The 19,287-nt window shown below is 36.4% G+C and overlaps 1 protein-coding gene across 7 annotated transcripts in view; it reads right to left on the reverse strand.

Moving 5' to 3' along the window:
- Positions 1–19,287, reverse strand: part of DGKB (diacylglycerol kinase beta) — a 693,335-nt gene that overhangs the window by 423,408 nt on the left and 250,640 nt on the right. For all 7 annotated transcript variants that reach the window (XM_084791209.1, XM_084791212.1, XM_084791211.1 and 4 more), the window contains 2 exons: positions 11,524–11,597; positions 6,833–6,907 (listed from right to left, as the gene is read on the reverse strand). In XM_084791209.1, coding sequence (XP_084647335.1) covers positions 6,833–6,907; positions 11,524–11,597 — 149 coding nt within the window. The remainder of the gene's footprint in view (positions 1–6,832; positions 6,908–11,523; positions 11,598–19,287) is intronic.

Genomic DNA, 19,287 nt, shown 5'->3' on the forward strand with positions numbered 1-19,287 from the left:
AATGTAAAATAGAATTTCCCTATTTAAAGATATTATGTTTTATTTTAATTCACTAAATACATTTTAATTAAATTTTAATGGTGATGTGCTAATAAACCATTTGTGCATTTTGTATTTTAAAGTTAAAAAAAATGTGAGATAGATTTGGGGTAACTAAAAATAGCAAACAGAGAGTATATAAGACTAGTCTTAGATGTTTATTTTAATAGGGTGGAAGAAATAATCTTATTCTGTGAGGGCCAGAGAACAGCATTCATCATACAATCCATTTTTAACAAACTAATATATTTCTTAATAATCTTCTACTCAGTTAGTTACATTCACCATCAGGAAGAGTCGAGTTGTATAAAACACTTGAACATCACATGTCTCTAAAGGGATGCTCAGAACCAGAGAGAAAATATTTGGAAGGAGAACACACACACACACACACACACACACACACACACACACACACACACACACAAACCAATTGTAGCAATAGGAAGGGAGTAGACCAGGATGGAGATTCATTTGAAATTCATAAATCACAGACGATATTAGATTAACTGAGATTGTCTACAGATTGAAATAAGCAATGTGCTGAAAGATGAAAGCTGGGAAGGGACTGGCCTATAAGGAAGGAAAGCTTAGCTAGAGCCAGGTGTGGAAGGAAACACATTAGCTGTGGAGCAGAAATATAAAGAGACAATGACAGCACAGCCCACAGAGCTTCCTTTGGAATAAAACAGAGGAATCATTTCACATGTAAATGCAGGCGTGCACCTGGGACACAGTGTGGACATTGATATGAATATTCTCACTCATAAAATGCCCTAACGAAACAGGACACTAATCACCAGCTTTCAGAGAATCTATTTAATTTAAACCTACAATAGATATGCTCAGTCCCTGCCTCATCTATTTTTTAAATACTTCTATGTAAGGAACAATAAAACCTTGTTTAAAAATTAAATATCAAAATTAAAGGTGGATAAAAATATGGAGAAAGTGGCTAATGGGAGACAGTGAGTGCAGTGACGAGGTGTAAATGTGATTAAAGCACATTATATATTCTTATGAAATTGTCATCATGAAATCCAGAATTCTTCATAAGCAATACACTTAAAATTTTTGCATTGTATAAAGTAATAAATAAAAATATTTTAATGATATAATCTTCGAGATAAGAATTTCATACAAAGTATAAAATATTACGGTTTGTTCTGCATAGGAATAGTTATTTAAATTAAATATACACAGAAAAAAGAGAAAAACTACGATTGGAAATAACAATGAACACATTCGAACAATTCTTAACAAGTACATTAATATTTAATAGAGGGTACATTTAGATAAACATTAGTATGCATAAAGGTAATTGAGAAAAAGAAAAAAAATCATGTTTTAGGTAAGCAGAGAAAAGGTTAATCTCCATGAGAAAAGGTCCGTGTTTGAAGCATCCTTTGTTTGGTTCTTCTTTGACTGTGGGGAATCATTAAGACTAAGGAGAGTTTGATAGGTTTATCAAACAAATATAGACAGCACTATCAGTGCAAGAGGACAGTCATTTGGCCAAACACTGTCCATGAGGTATTTCCTCTGTACTTGAGTCTTTGGCAGAAAGGAACAAGACCAATATGGTCTGTTCCTTTATGGTAATATCTTATCCTATTGAAGAAGAGGTGTTTATTTTTTAACAATAGAAAAGTAACAATTGGAAGGGGAGTGTAGTTCTGTCATATCTGTGACATCCACAGACAGCAAAAGGTTTACAACATGGTGCATCTCCACACTGCCTGCAACGGGAAACTTTGAAGACATTCAAATGTCAGCGCACACTGTGACTCGATGTGAGTAATGTGACTTCAGTGCCACCTTAACTTTCACCTTTTTGTTTGTTTGTTTGGGGTGTGGTGATTTTGCAACAGGGTCTTACTAGGAGGTCCTCTCCAGCCTGAAACTCACAATAAACACCAGGTTGGTTTCAAACCTGCCTCTGCCTCTAGAGAATTGACTGCATGCTTGCTGATGTCTACTGTGAACATGAAATCATTTCCAATTCCCCAGCAAAGTTGAGAAGTATTGAAACAACCATAACAATGAAAATACAAGCAACCATGATGTTTTCACTGAATTGGAAGCTGAAACCACCACTGTGACATTTTGAGGCTCTTTGTTCATAGCACCCAGAAATATGCATAAAAATAGATCTGATATTTTTCTGCTGTCCCTAGCTCTAATTTACCCAGGTTATGTGGTTTGCTATTCTATAGCTACGATGGGAAATAGGACCTCACCTAGTCAGAAGAGCTATTCCAAATTTTGAAGAACAAATGAAGAGAGTATGAGAAAAGAAAAAACATTATTCACTACAAGAGGGAAAGCAAAATAATACAGCCTTTATGAGAACCAGTTTGGGAACCCTTTAAATATATATATATATATATATAATATTTTAAAATATATTTAATATATATAGTTATATATAATTATACATAAGGTCACTTGCTTAATATTAGGTCACAAGCAAATGCAGAAAGAAGAAAAAATCTCCCAGTTTAAGTGTGTGTGTGTGCGTGTGTGTGTAACTGTGTGTAAAGTCTATAAATTCAGAGCTGAAGTCTAAAAAGGATGAAGAAAAGAATATAGGCAAAGGGACACAGGAGTGATGAAAGATTATATAAAAGTTATTTATTTTCTAATTTTAATATTGTTATAGTCCTCTCTGGAGCCCATAGTGGATATGTGAATTCAACTTTCTGTGTACTAAGTAGTAAGAAACATTTTTTGCATTAAAAAAAAACTAGTATGTGTTCTTCCTTTGAAAGAATGATTGTGGAAGCTGGGCTTCTTTTAATTTCATGATTATTAGCTGTTGGAGGTTGGTCTGATGTATTTTGATGCTAATTACTACTTGCTGTCTCTGCTCCATCCTTGTACCTTGCCTAAGAGCCTAATCTGTTTGACCAATAAAAGGCCATCACACCCCGCAGGGCAAAATTTGGAAGGTGAGGAAGAAGGCCTCTGTGTCATGGGTTAGGTGGAAGAGAAGCACATGGCTGGAGTGGATGAAGATTTGGCCCAATGATGATAATTAGCAAGTAGTTGAGATTATGGATGCGAGGTAGCTTGATAGGAATTATTAGAAGCAGATGGCATAAGACTGGGACAGGTATCCCATACCTGACCCAATATAGGAAGTAGTTTAGAGGATTAGTATCTGCTCTGCCCTAGGTTAACTAAGGATATTTTAAAATATGTCTGTGTCTTGATCGATTGCTAGCAGGTTAAAAAATGCTGCCATAATAATAATTATAGGCCTAATAATAAGCATTATTAAGCCATACTGATACATTAACCACAACAATTAGGGCAATAGAGAGTGATGTGACTTGTCACTTAATATATTTGTTTCATTGACCAACTTGAAAAAAATGTGATCTGTTATTTTTTGAGATCATAATCTAATTAAATCACCTGCTTCTTTTCATTACTCCCTCAATATCATGCCCAAAAAATGTTTACTAGGAGGAGGGGTTTTATAATTTGGAATTCTTCCTTTATTTTCTGTTTATAGTTACAACACATTGTTCTAATATAATTTAACTAAATATCTATTTAATGTTTTATATAAATAGCATTCTTACAAAATACATATCACTTATTTAAATTTGTATTTAGTGGTACATTTAGATTTTTCTGCTAACATTTGTATATAATGAGACTCAACAAATAAAAAGAGAAAAGAATTGTTATTTCAAAGAGTTTCCCAGAGAACACTGGGACCACACACAGTGTGTGTGGCTATAACAGTTCCTTTGTTGTAGATGAGCACTGCCTTTTACTACCAGAAATTTGTCTTTGAGGAAGCAATCCATTTAGATAGTTTAATAGAACTGTATCCAAGATTCCCAATTGTGTATGAGACAATACTATAGCAGGAAAAATACATTATGATTCACTAGAAGATTTGCAACTACTCTGAGCTGTCACCTGTAAAACTGTTTCTACTCCTAAGATTTTGATTGCTTAAACTGTCCTCACTCCTATCTGTTATGATACCCCTACATTTTTCATATTTCTCGATTCAGTGAACAACTTCACAGTTTTCCCACAGTTTTTTATAACAAGGAGGCTGTCTGTGTACCTGTTGTTTGCAAAGCAAATAGAGGGAAGAGAAAATTGTATCCTTGATCAGACATACACATAGAAATGATAATAGTGTATTTTTACCTACCAAATTACAGAAAAGCAAAACTGCAGAAGATAATCAATTTGAAAAATGTTGTGAAAAATATACATTATATGTTCTTATTTGGATTATATTTTAATTCAAACATTTTATAGAAATTTAGGAGGAAATAGCATCGAAAAATCAAGAAAAAGACAATATATTCACAACCAAGCCATTTTACCTGTTTTAAATTATTCTATGAAATTATTTCAGTGAACTTTTAAATTACACATTAGTCCATAGAAAACTTCTCTTAGAGTGGATTGGTAAGGTTTGATAATTAAAAAAAAAAGACAATCTAAATGTCAATAATGGAGCAGCTAATAATCTTACGGATTTTAACTTATGTCTTAGAAAAATGATATGTCAATATCTACACAAATGAAAAACAAGGCCTCTTCTCTTCTCTGTTGAGGAAGAATAAGAATTTGCATAGCAAACAAAGTTTATCTTGTAAGGTACATAAAACATCTTTTAATATAAGCATCCATTATTTGAATGTAATATGCAGATAGATAAATTATTTAATAAGTATGTACAAAAGATTGCTCAGGAAGATATACTAAATACTATTTCACTGACAAGTGGAAATAGAAGAGAAAGATGTTTTCTATGAAATAGTCACTGTAGTGAAGGTGTATTAAAAATTACATATATTATATATACATACATATGTATGTAAACTTTCATTTAGTCAATATAAAAAGATTAGTGCATATCAGAAAACATAAAATCCAAAGAGGAAGGCTGAGCATGTGGCACTCATTTTAAGTAGTTGAATGAGAAAAGCCTAATTAAAAAAACAATATTATTATAGTGTACTTACACATACAAGATAACATATTATTATCATTTAATATTACTACCAACAGTATTGAAAAAGAGTATCATTTACTAAAGACATAATATGTAGCAATCTTCCTGGAAGACATTGGCCCACTTAGCATCACATCTCTCCTGAGGGTTAGGGTTATTTCTATCTATACAGATGATATTCTGAAAGCACAGAAAGGTGAGGTGTATGTATATCCTGCATGGAGTTGGGTTGAGTTGATAAATTTTAAATGCATTATTGCCAATTATTCAGAATAAATTACTTCTGTGGAGTACAGAGACTATTCAATAACAAAGAGAATCATGATCTCAACAGAGCATCTGAGCCAGCCCCATCACTTGTCCTTTTCTGTCTTGACTTCACTCGCCTCAAGACTTACTGCCTGTGTCTTAGTTGTGAATTTCTTTAGCAGGCAGGGTATGAAACTAAGGCAGCCTTCTGAAATAAAGTGTTTGGGGAAAACCTGCTAGCAATGGCAAAGAGGCTCCATCAGAAACCACTCAGTGATGGGCTCCATAGTGTAGTGGTTATCATGTCTGCTTTGCAAGCAGAGGTCTTCGGTTCAAACTACAGTGTAATTGTGCATCACTAATGGTCTCCCTCCTTTATAACTACCCTAGATGAAAAACAAAACTTGAGACTTTTTAAGCCGAGCATGGTGGCACAGACTTTTAATCCCAGCACTCGGGAGGCAGAGGCAGGTGGATCTCCGTGAGTTCGAGACCAGCCCTGTCTACAAAGGAGTCCAGGACAGTCAAGGCTACACAGAGAAACCATGTCTCGAAAAACCAAAACCAAAACCAAAAAGAAACCACACAGTGTTTGGAAATGTGTCCTGGATGGCAACCAGCAAAGGATATATGTAAGAGACAACTGCAGTTCTAGGAGATGATGCTAATTGCGTCTTGTTAATATGATTTTTACATATATTATCATGGTATAAATTATATTCATATTTAAGAGAACAAACCATTTGAGTACTTAGCTCCGCGTTCTTGGAAAATGTCCTACAGGACCTATTTTAGATGTTTTATTTTGTTTTTAACAGTGTGTACAAAAGCTTATTCAGCGTCTCTCTGCTTTTTTATGTGGTCTAATGTTTACTGCCACGCTGATAGAGAGAAAGGAGGTCACTGCAAGAGGATGACAGTAACAACGTAATGAAGCCAAATTAATGATAATTTAGTCAGTCTATATTTATGAAATCAAAAGTACATGTTTCATGTTGAAAATATAATTTTATTTCACTCGGCCTCACCTATTAATAATAAACTATGTTACAGGAGAGTGGTATTCATTAGATTCTGCAGTTAGTAAATGAGAAAATTATATTATGATTTCTAGTCTTTGTTAATTAGTTTCTTTTTTCAGTCTGCAACAAATCTGTACTTAATATTAAAGAAGTAATAGACAGCAGTTCTTCCAAAAGGGATTAGTAACTTTCATTCTTGCTCTGCTATATGTATGTGTGAGTGTATGTGAGTACGTGTGAGTGGAAGTGTGTAATTGTGTGTATATGAATGTGTGTGTGAGTGTGTATGTGCTTAGTATTATTAGTAGTGCTTACAATATTTAGAATAAACACCAATTTGACATGCGTTACTACCTAATTTGAAGAACATCATATGTATCTGTTCCTCTTATATTGTTGCCATCATTTTTTTCATATACTGATCTCTCTACAGAAATTAAATAACTTTTATTGACATTTCACACTGGCTATTTAATTAATAACTATTAAGAAAGTCAATGATAATGACATTATCTTCATGCTTACTTACCCTGGCATTGGTCCATTTCCAGACAGACTGTAAACCTGACGAGGGTTTAGTAGATACTGGAACTTTCTGTAAATTCTATAAATGTGAAAATACAGAATGCAAGGAATTGAATAAAAAACAGCAATAATTTCCAGAAACTTTACATATCTCAATGTCATGAGGATACAAGACATTTTATAAGTTAATCCTTAGTATTATCAGAGCTAATTGACCTCAAAAGAAAGTACACAGACATTATAAAGACAGTACAGCTTGGAAGTCAGAAATGTTGCTCATATTTACATATGTAGGAACTGCTAACCATTCTTTAAACATTATTTAATTAATTCAAATTTAAATAAATTTTGTAAAATACTTCCATGTAAAATTCTTAAATACATTATCTTAATAGAAGGCTATAATATAGGCTTCTCTTCACAGATCTCAATATTGTGATTGGGCCTAACTAATAAAGTTAAGAATTATCCAGAATGTAAAGTAGGATTATACAGTTTATAGTGTAAATTTGAGTAACTAAGGAAGTTTGTGGATATTTTCAGCTCACAAAAATGCTAAAATCTTCCAACATGTAAATTTTACGTTAAAGAGCATCTCAAGAAAAATATTAGAGTCATCCTCAGTCATTCCCATTTCCTAGTCCATGAACAAAAAATTAAAACAGTCCCTTGCTTTCTAAGGGAGAGGCATGTCCACTCTTGGATGTTCCTACACAATAGCATCAAGTGAGTGAGTGGTAACAGTGAAACATCTTCCCTGTGTGACTACAGCCCAGCTCTCCACTTTTCCCTTAGACCGCATCCTCAGTGAGATGCTCCTGGTTGACAGCATGCCCTTTCATGAATCCACATTCTACTCCATTCACCTGCTCACCATCTATGTATGTAGCACCCAATACAAGAGTGCTTTTCTCGAGACTTCTCAGTCTATATGTGTATTTCCCTCTGTGAACTTTCATAGCAACTACATTTTTAAACCTTTCTGTGTTAACATTCATGTGGTTTTGCAAGATGTGTGTTGACATGCCCTCCAAGCTCCATCCTTAAACCTTATGTCTTTTTACCCAAGTGTAGTTTATACATGCCCAGTAGGAGCTGTCTGAATAAATCATGTGAAAGTTTTCACACCTGTTATCTGTTACAGGAAACATTGTATGAATATATAATTTTATGACATTTTTCACTTTATTCAATATATCAAAGTGGAAAAAAAACAAAAACAAAAAAAAGTGAATGTATGTATGGAATCCTATTGTGAAAGAAACCTCCCACCGGAAAACTGTTCACATTCTGAACAAGTCTCTTTAAACACATTTTTCCCTTTTATGTGACAAATCTTTTATTCCTTGAGAATTTCACACATGTGCTTAATGAAACGTGCTCATACTCACTGCCACCACCCGTTTCTATTCACAGACTCCACTAGTGAGGCCAGGGCTGCTTTGAGCATTCTTTTTTTTTTCTCCTTTATTAATTTATTCTTGTTACATCTTAATGGTTATCCCATCCCTTGTATCCTCCCATTCTTCCCTCCCTCCCATTTTCCCCTTTTTCCCTTCCCCTATGACTGTTCCTGAGGGGGATTACCTCCCCTTGTATATGCTCATAGGGTATCAAGTCTCTTCTTGGTAACCTGCTGAGCATTCTTAAGCATATAAACTTTCTTCGTCATGTATATGTTGACTGTGATGATTAAAAGTACGTTTAAGTGACCATGAGAGTGTGTCCAGTGTTTCTAATGGAGGGCCTTAGCCACTCCTTATGTTCTTGACTAAAGACCAGCTCTCCTATTTCCCCATCTCCTATATTTGTCTTAGGACCCATCGGGTCCTAGAAACCTACAAGAAGAACATCGTTATGGGTGGATTGGGGCCCACGGGGGTTCTGCTCAAGCTATTGCACTATCCAAGGGCAATACAAGTAGTAAACATCAAACCCCTACTCTGATCCAGCCAATAGACAGGACATTCTCCACAGTTATGTGGAGAGCACGGACTGACTTAGACATAAACTCTGGTGACCCATATTGACCACCTTCTCTTAGTGGGGAGGCCTGATGGCACTCAAAGAAAGAATAAGCAGGCTACCAAGATGAGACTTTATAACTATGACCATATAGTGGGGTAGGAGGTCCCCCTCAGTCATAGACCTAGGGGAGGGGAATAGGGAGAAAGCGGGAGGGAGGGAGGAATAGGAGGATACAAGTGAGGGGATAACAATTGAGTGGTAATCTGAATAAGGTAATGAAATAAAAAAAATTGTAAAAAAAAAAAAAAAAAAAAAAAAGAGCAGCTTTCCTCTGCCAGGCAAAGTTTTCCTCTTCCCTGTGAGCACAATCTCAGAAGGAAAGAACTTGGGATGGTAAGGGGGAGGAGCCTTCCTAATCAGCTAGATCAGCTGAGTCAGCCATTGTCATCAATAAGGTCATCTCCAGCCACGTATCCACCTGCTCTTTCAGGTCCTTTTTCTCTTTTGGAAGACCAGCTGCTGACTCCATTTTAGACTATACCTCTGGGCATGGCTATGGGACATACACGGGATTATGGCCAAGCTAAGAGGTCTGACAGACTCAAAAGGATCATGGTCCCTCCAGAGCAGCTATCAGCTAACAAAGGATGTCTCAGCAGTCCCTCCTCCATCTATGCAGGGATTTTTGGATGTGTTAATCTTTATGTGTCAGGCCCCCTACTGATAAACACAGCTACTGTCAGTTCATGAGTGAAAAGCTGTATAATGTGGAAGACAGCATTTCACAGACATCTTTCCCATGCTTGAGGGGTACCCCCATTGCTTACTAGGGCTAAGTCAGCTGATGTGGCTGATTTGGGGCTGCCCATTTCTTTCCTCATCACTCCATATTCATTCTTTCTTAGGATATGCTCACAGTAAAAGAAGCAACCCTTGCCTGTCAGAGGAAGACTGATCTCCATCAAGAACACAGTAGTGGATAACCTCCACAATCCAACTCTCAAGTTCCCTTCATTTGACTTTTACTGGTCAAGGTCAACATAAAAATAACAAAAACACAAGTGTATTCATAAGAATGCTCAAAGCATCACTGTCCTTACTGCATCCTCATGATTTCAAAGTATGTCTACAGATTTGCTTTTAGGAAAATATGTATTTAACAATCAGGAATACGTTATTAAGGTAAGGGTCACTCTAACTGATTTAGGCTATCTTGTAGAAAAATGTACTTTCCTTTAAAAACGTATTTTATACTTTTCTCTTCAGTCTTTGTCTTTAGTGGGCAAAGTAGAGTTAAGTCTTATTTAATTCCTTAAGATTGTCATAATGTTTTGTTTTAATTTTCCGTGTTTGAGGAGTCTAGTCCAAAATTAACTAATGTTAACATATTGAAATATTTTCCTTTAGCAATTTCATTTGTGGTTAAATGTTTAAGTTGTCTTGAGTTAATTGTTATAACTGATGACTATGAAAAAGTTAATTTGAGTCTTTTGCATCTGTATATTGAATTTTCCCAGTTCCTTATTGGAAAGACTGTCCTTTATTAATGCACATCCCCGCACCTCTGCCCAAAACAACTGCTTGTCCAAGAAGAAAGTTACTTTTAAACTCTTTATTTTGTTCCATTGTGCTTGCCTGTCTAGGCAATTTCCATGGGATTTTATTAAAGTGCTGTAGTAGATTTTGAATTCAGGTTGTATAGTTTCTGGATTTTGTCCTTGACATTCTTGTTGTACTTGAGTCTCTCTCTTTTTCTATCTTTCTCTTTTTCTTGCTGTGATATGATACAAATTTTAGGATTTTTTTCTAGTGTGTAAATAATATTCTTAGTATTTTCATAGGGATTACATCGAACCTATAAATTCCCTTGGATAATTTACACATCGAACCAGCAAGGATTCTTTCAACCAATAAACTTGGGAAGCCATCTATGTTTTATGTTGTCTATAGATTTTTTAATTAAAATTTATAAATTTCATTACATAAATACTGCCTTTAGATTTAAAATATTGTATTAGTTTAATTTTGTAGCTATGATAAATTGATTGTTGTTGAGAAGATCTATCGCCATAGAGTGCAGGTTAGCTTAGAAAAGCCCAAACTATGTAGCCTGAGCTAACCTCATCCTCTTAAGTACTGGGAACACAGGAACCTGCACCCCTGTGCCCACTGCATTATGGTATTTGGGATTATGGATGGGAGGTAGCTTGATAGAAATTATTAGAAGCAGATGGCATGAGATTGGGGCAGGGATCCCATACCTGCCCCACTATGTTAAGTAGCTTAGAGGATTCATATCTGCCCTGCCTCAGGTTAACTAAGGCTATTTTAAAATATAACAAGTGTCTGTGTCTTAATTGATTGATTGCTGGCCAGGCAAACTGATAATAGAGATAATTTAAAAACAACAACATTCCATTCAGCATTGTTTATGAAGTGGTGTTCATATACCAAGCTCTTTGCTAAAGGTTAGGGCCTGTGGGTGGGGTAGAGAGAAAAATGCAGATGCACAAACTCTGATAGTTAAAATGCTTATCAAAGGTCATTACATGAAGATTTCCAATATAAAAGGGAAGAGATTCTCATGAGTTTGCCACACATAGTTGCTACATGTGTACACATGACTAGAATAACTCATTGAGAAGTAATGCTGCATACATCATGCATGGAGTTCATCTTTCATTTTTTTATGACATAGGGGGAAAGATGTGACTTTTAAAAGCATACCGTTCTCCTTGCTTCCCACCACTTTTGGGGTTGACAAAAACTAGAAGTGGATGTGTGCCAGGAACAGGAGTGATCTAGAAGGAAACACGGAGAGATTGTTAGGATGGGGCTATCGCTCATCATGAAAACAAAACAAACAAAGAAACAGAAAACAAAACAAACAAACAAAAAAAAAAACCACTCACTCACAAGTGAGCTTTTCTTTAAAGTGTATCTGTAGCCACCAGGAAAAGAATAGCAGGCAAAAGATGACAAACAAAAGCTACACTTTTGGAACATTCAGTAAACTAGTAACAATAAGTCAGGTTAAGAGAAACAAAGAAATGTGTTAATATAGAAAATCTTTTTAAAATATTTGATTTTTATATATACATTTATATTATTGCACATATAAAATTAAACTACATACAGCATGAAGAACCACAAAACAATCAGGAATTATATTCATGTTACATCCATAGTGTTTTGGCTGTTTGTATTTGGCAACCTTAAAGAAAGCATCTTTTCTTTTTTATCTTGGTGAGTCTAAAATTCTGAATGTAAATCAATATCTATCATATCTCATCTCTATCAACCTAAAATTTCTATCTAGGCCTAAAAGTCATCTTAACCCCTAAACAACTAAGGTAAAATTTAAAACTATACTATCTGGTCCTCTGCTCCATCACAGACTTGAGAAAGAATAAAATTAATTACCTGAGTAAACAGGAAGTTCAGGTTAGTGAAAAAATGATAGACACAGTTTTTCAGAATTCCCCTAACAGAGTTGGTGTTCGGCATGGAAACCATCTCCCTTTCGGGGCTCTTTTCAGACTGATGTTCCAGTCCAAACTGTCTTGCCTTAGCTTTTGTTTATTTGTTTGTTTTTCTCATTTTGAAAACAGAACCACAGTGATCCATGCATGCCTTTGTAAGCAATTCCCTAACTAGTGGTCTCTGCCTGCTCCTTGTGTAAATTGGGTAGAGTGTGCTGCTGATTTCTGTCTATGCTGTCTTCATTACTAGCCATTCCTTTCTGGATCAAGGAAGCAAAGTGACTTCCTGGTGGAATTTTACCAACTACTACACACTCACTCCACAAGCACACACACAAATTTGGACTCTGTAGAGAAATGGACCACAAAAGAAAATAGTACAAGTGTTGTGCTGGTGCACTGATAATACAAGATGGATGTTGTTTTAGGTAGAGTGGCAGACTTTGTCTATCTGATTTCAATGATACTAGGTAAACACCAATAAATGTGTACTAGGTAAGAATACCCATTATTAAAAGAATATTGATATCATGTTAACAAGAGCTTGAGACAAAAAAAACTATTTTAGCAAAAAATATGAAGCCAATAGTTCATGTTAAATATTAAGTTTGGAAGTAGGTTTTGGTTATTTTTATGTCGTGTTATTTCTCCCCTAGAGATGATCTTTAAATATTTAATGTGACAATTGAAAGCAATCATTTTGTTATATCATGCCCTTTCTTGATGTCTGTTTTAATGGTATCAATTTAAATATTCTTTCCTCCAAATCTTACCTGAAATGGCATATTTCTAATCAGTTGGGGGAAGGAAGAAATGTTAAAATCTTCACATTAACAAAATGTAAAGTATGAATGGGATAGTTTTTCTACTGAAACACAACTCTGATGTCTGTCCCCATATCTGTCTGTTTTACTTTTTCTAGTGAAGAGATTGACCATACTTCATCCTACCTACCTCTAACTCATTAAGAGCAGGAGAACTGTAGGCTCTGGACTACTTCCTATTCCTCTGGGTAACAGATATGTTCAGTTAATGTGAATGAAGTGGCCACTATCATAAAATCTTGGTCCTGATGGCATGGAATATCTGTTCATTTTACTCATTAAAAACAAGGCAGGGGTGAGTTTGAGGCCAGCCTTTTATACAAGCAAGTCCAGGACAGCCAGAGCTACATAGAGAAACCCTGTCTTGAAAAACAAAAAAACAAAAAAACTAAAATCTGTAAACTTTAAAAACACCTCTGTCTGAAGATTAGCATACAATTCCTTTACATTTTTTTCATATTGCAAAACTGGAACTCTTATATTTATCCTGTGAAAAGAAAATGATAAAATATGTACATTTTATTTTATTTTTAAGCTTAAATAAAATTGTTATTTATAAGTGAAGACCTTCATGGGACCTGCCCCTTGGGCTAGTGTCCAGATATAAGTGAGTATATACCATTTGAGTCTTTCTGCTTCTGGGTTAACTCATTCATTATGATCATTTCTACTTCAATCCACTTGTCCACAAATTTTGGGAATTCCTTGTTTTTAATAGCTGAGTAGTACTCCATAGTGTAAATGTACCACAGTTTCTTTATCCATTCTTCTGCTGAGAGACACTTAGGCTGTTTCCATGTTCTGGCTATTATGAATAAGGCTTGTATGAACACGGTTGAACAAATGTTCTTGTGTACTGGAGCCCAGGGGTCCTGCTCCAAACTATGGCACCAGCCAAGGACAATACATGCAGTGAACTTTGAACCCCTACCCATATCTAACCAATGGACAGGACATTCTTCACAGATGAGTGGAGAATGGGGTCTGACTATCACACAAACTCTGGTGCCCCATATTTGACCACGTGACCTGGGTGGGGAGGCCTGGTGGCACTCAGAGGAAGGATAGCAGGCTACCAAGAAGAGACTTGATACTCTACGAGCATATATTTATTCACTTTACATCCTGGTCTTAGCCCATCCCTCCTCACCTCCCTGTCCCACTTTCTCTCTTTCCCACCCATCCCCCTTCCCTGTTCCTCAGAAAAGGGGAGACGCCCCTTTTCCCACCCACAGCGATAATAGAGTCACATCAAGACTGTGCCTATCCTCCTCCTCTCTGGCTTGGCAAAGCAATTTCCCAAGGGGAAGTAGTTGCAAAGCTGGCAAGAGAGTCCATGTCAGAGAGAGCCCCCACTCCCTTTACTAGGAAAACTATATGAAGCCTGAGCTGCCCGTAGACTACAAATTTGTAGGCAGCCTAGGACAGTCAGAGTCCCTGGTTGGTACTTCAGTTTCAGCAAGCCCCCCTCTGTACCCAGCTAGTTGGCTCTGTTGGTCTCCTTGGGAGGCTCATGTCACTTTCCTGTCCTTTACTCCTTCCCTTGACTTTTCCACAAGGCTCCCTACACATTGCCCAATATTTGTGAGTCTCAGCATCTGTTTCTAGGCGCTGCTGAGTGGAGCCTTTCAGAAGACAACTCTGCTTGACTCCTGTCTGCAAGCATAGCAGAGTATCATTAATAGTGTCAGGGGTTTGCTTTCTCCAAAGGGATGGGTTTTGGGTTGGGTTAGGCATTGGCTGGACTTTCCCTCAACCTCTGCTATATCTACTCTATCTTTACGCCTGCACATCTTGTAGATAGGGTGACTTTTGAGTTGTAGCTTTCGTGAGTGGATTGGTGTTTCCCTCCTTCTACTAGGAGGCTTGTCTAGTTAGAGGAGTCCTCTTCAGTATTGATGGCCCCTGCCACTAGGAGTCTCTGCCAGACTCCCTCTCCTATCCCTCCAGGATAGGAGCTTACACTGACTTAGGTCTCCAGCATGTCATAGAGATGCCCCTGCCCATAGTTTCTCTTTTCTCTACAGACTTTTTGTCTTCCTGCTCCATGTCTCTCCAGGGTCAGACCAGAAATTTTATTCCAGGAAAATCTGGCATAGTTTTCTATGCTTAGAGAAAAAGCTATAAAACTGTGTTAACCTTTGCTTCTATAAAAAGAAGGCCTATATGCTTGAGTAAATGTGGGTGCTAAGCAGACAGAAGTCTTACATTTAAGAGCCAAAGACCTGCAGTTCTGTCTAGACTTTGTCAAGTGTGACAAGTTGAAATACTTTTGCTCTGAGTACAGGGATAGTAAGAATAGAGTTGAGTGATCTTCCCTATTGTATTTTCATCTTGGTGGCTTCTGATTGTACACATGTACAAATGCATATGTGTACAAATATACATTGGTATTTAAGATATTGAGCTTTCAATGTATTGTCAGATAAGAGAATAAGTAACAACTAGAAAAGCATGCTATGTGTCATCTGCTGAAGTACACTGACAGTTGTTACAGTTACAACCCCTGTTCTCATTTTTCCAAGCACACAAAAAGAACACATGAGCGAGCACATAGTGAGCTGTTCGCATGTCTCCATATCCAAAGAAAAGACCTCATAATCAACAAGGGTGCTGTGCCACGCCCTTGGACACCTTAACATCCAGTTCAGTGATAAATAAATGTCTCAAATATAAGCCATAACTGTCCCTGTGGCATTTTGTTATCAAAGACCCAGGATCTAAATACAGAATGGCTGGAAGATGTGCTTTCTAGCAGAAGAAACGAGGCTAGCTCTCTGCTCCAATCTAGCATGGAACTTGGGAATTAAGAGGACCTTAGGATGACCTTAAAGATGCCAGAGACTGAGCACTCTTCCTGATAAAAATGTGGAGCTCTCCTTTTAACCTAACTTTACACTGTATTTTTTTTAAGATTATATTTGTAGATTTATTACTATATTAACTTTCTTTTCATTTGTTTGTTTTTCTCTTTTAATTCATTATATTTATTCAGATTACATCCTGATTGTTGTCCCCTCACTGATAACTTCCTATTTCCATTCTCCCTTCCTCTTCCACCCTATTTCCTTGCCCTAGACTTCTGACAGAAGGGGGTCTTTCCCACACCAACTCACCACAGCCTATCAGGTCTCATAAGGATAGCTAGCATCCTGCAGGGTCTCCCTACCAAGGGGAAGTGATCAAATAAGACAAAAACATTGTGTTCTTGATTGTGTCACTGCCTTGTTATTCATTCTTTTTTAAAAAAAAAAAAATCTCAGCCGGGCGTGGTGGCGCACGCCTTTAATCCTAGCACTCGGGAGGCAGAGGCAGGCGGATCACTGTGAGTTCAAGGCCAGCCTGGTCTACAAAGTGAGTCCAGGACAGCCAGGGATACACAGAGAAACCCTGTCTCAAAAAACCAAAAAAAAAAAAAATCTCTTGCATGCTGCATAACCTAAATGTTGTCAATGTGAATGAAAAATAAGACCCATGGGGGCTCAGAACCAGATATATATGGAAATAGGCACCATGAAACTTTTCACTGCTTATCAAACATACTAATACACCCACTCCTTCAGAAAAACCAATTAAACAGTTAACAGCAAAAGTGTGGAAGGGGGGGTTTTATATTATGACACTGTCATTTTAGATTATGGGCATGCTCATTTCCAGTCACCTGCTTCATAACTTAAGTTGTTTTAGATAAAGGAAGATATGAACATATCATTTGGTGTGTTACTTCAACTACTTAATTCATTCAATTTCTGCATCCTGATTTTCAGATATCAATCTAGTGAAATTAAAACCTCTCTTCACAGAACTCAGTGTAAAGGAACTGACTTGTATTATAATGTAAATCACATGTACAGAAGAGGTGAACATAAACACTTTGCTTAGTTTCTACAACTTGGTATGACTGAAACATCTGAATAAAGTTTTCTGGAAACATCTCACAACAACATTTATAATGTAAGATTTTTAATGCTAAAAAGCTTATATCCATCCAGAAAGAGCTTTAAAACCAAAACATCTTGAAGTACATTGCCAAATTTGTATTTTATTCCTTTATTTTGGTATTGCCTATGCAAAAGAAATGTTCTCTTGCAATAATTCAATCCAGTTATCAAACTTAGAAGTTTATGCACTTTTAAGTAGATAAGGTTTTCTTTCCTTCCTTGCTTTCTTCCTTCTCTCCCTTCTTCCCCACCACCTTCTCACCTCCCTGCCCTCCTTCCTCCTTCATTGCCGCCCTTCTTTCTGTCACTTCTTTATTTTGAGATAATATCTGGTCTCAAAATCACCATCGGAGTACGAGCGAACTTCTAACTCTCCTTTATCAGGTCCTGAACACTGAGATTAAGGCTTTGCACAACCATGATCGCTTTATGTAGTGCAGGGTACAACCCTGAGCTTCCTGAACAGTAGACACACACTCTACTAACTGCGTCACACCCTTGGCCCTGGAGTAGGTTTTTTTTGGCTAAAGTGTATTGTCAAGACAATTGGTAAAATAAGAAGATGCGAGGACTAGGTAACAGGCATTTCCTTACATTTAATATATCTCTTACCAAGAAACATTTTTAAGGTTATAATATAATTACATAATTTACCCTTCTCTTTCCTTCCTTTAAGCCCTCTTACATAGTCCTCTTTGCTCTCTTTCATATTAATGGCATTTTAAAAATACATGGCATAGGTGTATATGTATGTACATATTATATAAATATAACTTGCTCAGTCTATTTAATGATACTTGTATGTGTATTTACAGGGCTGATCATTTGTATTGGATAGCCAATTGGTGTGCTCTTTCCCGGGGAAGACTATTTCTTCCACTGTCAGCATTCTTTGTGTAGGGCTGAGGCCTCGTAGGCTTTCTGCCATCCACACTAGCATGCTTATTGTTATTGTCCTTGTTCAGCTCATGTTTATGCTTTCACTGTGGAGAGACTTTACGGGTGTGACTTCTGACATTATAAGGAGACACAACCTTAAAACAAACTCCTTGATATTCTTCCTTTTGCAATCTTTTCAACCCTTCTTCAGCAATGTTCCATGAATCTTAAATATAAGAGTGTTTTGTAAATATATTCATCAAGATGGTGATCCACAAATCTGCTTTCAATTGGTTCTATTTTTCCATACTAACCATTGCAAAGAGAAGGTTCCTTCATCTTAGTGAGGTATGAGGACTACATGAATCTGTGGGACAAACGCTTAGGTTATTAGGAATTATACTGATTTAGTAAGGTGAGCGTTGTGGGTTCTCCTCAAGATTCATGACATCTCTAGCAATGAGTAGTTGGTAGTTTTCCAGGCCCAGGAATGGTTCCCTTAAGTTGAGTGGGTCTTAAGTCCAAATACAACACTGAAGAAGATGCTTCAACATAATAAAGAGTTTTTGGTGACTATCCAGGTAGAATACTGTCTCTGTCATCTTCTCACTTGGAAAGGTACTACCCTGAACTCCTGGCATACTCAGGTAATCAAGTTTATTCCTTCTCAAGTCTCTGATGGAATTGAAGACCAGGTAGCTTAGTTCTACAACGAAGCTTAGTTGTTTAGGGATTAAGATTTTTTTTATATCTAGATAGATGTTTTAGGTTGATAATGACAAGATGTGATGGAGATTGATTTACATTCAGAATTTTAGATGCACAAAGATAGGAAAGATGTTCAAGGCTGCCAAATACATATAGACAAAACACTAAGAATGTAACATTTATATGATTCCTGATTGTGTCATGGTCACTCTCTCTATATGTAGTTTATTGAATATATATATATATGTAAAACTAAAAATATTAAAAAAGAAAAATAAAGAAACAAACAAAAATCATTGTTACAAAAACATTTGAAATAAAGTAAACAAATCTATGACATCAGAAAACTTATGCATTGCTATGCTAAAATATTTTGTACATTTTGTTGAGATGACAAGCAAAAAAAGCATAAGTAAATAATCCTGTTAGCCTAAAACTATGTGCACTTGAAGGTATATATTCACATGGCTCATGAGATCATTGTAAAATAGAATAGTATGTAAAAGAGATGGAAGCCATCTTTGAATATTCTCGGTGTCTCCCATTACCCAACCCCTGTGCTTGAAATGTCTCTGAGCCATCCTGAATCTTCTCAAAGTCATGAAGACACATGGATAGAAAAAGATTGTTAATACTGGGTTTTCTCTATGCTACATA

Source organism: Acomys minous (genome assembly GCF_964271855.1).
Source record: "Acomys minous genome assembly, chromosome: 8".
Taxonomy (NCBI): domain Eukaryota; kingdom Metazoa; phylum Chordata; class Mammalia; order Rodentia; family Muridae; genus Acomys; species Acomys minous.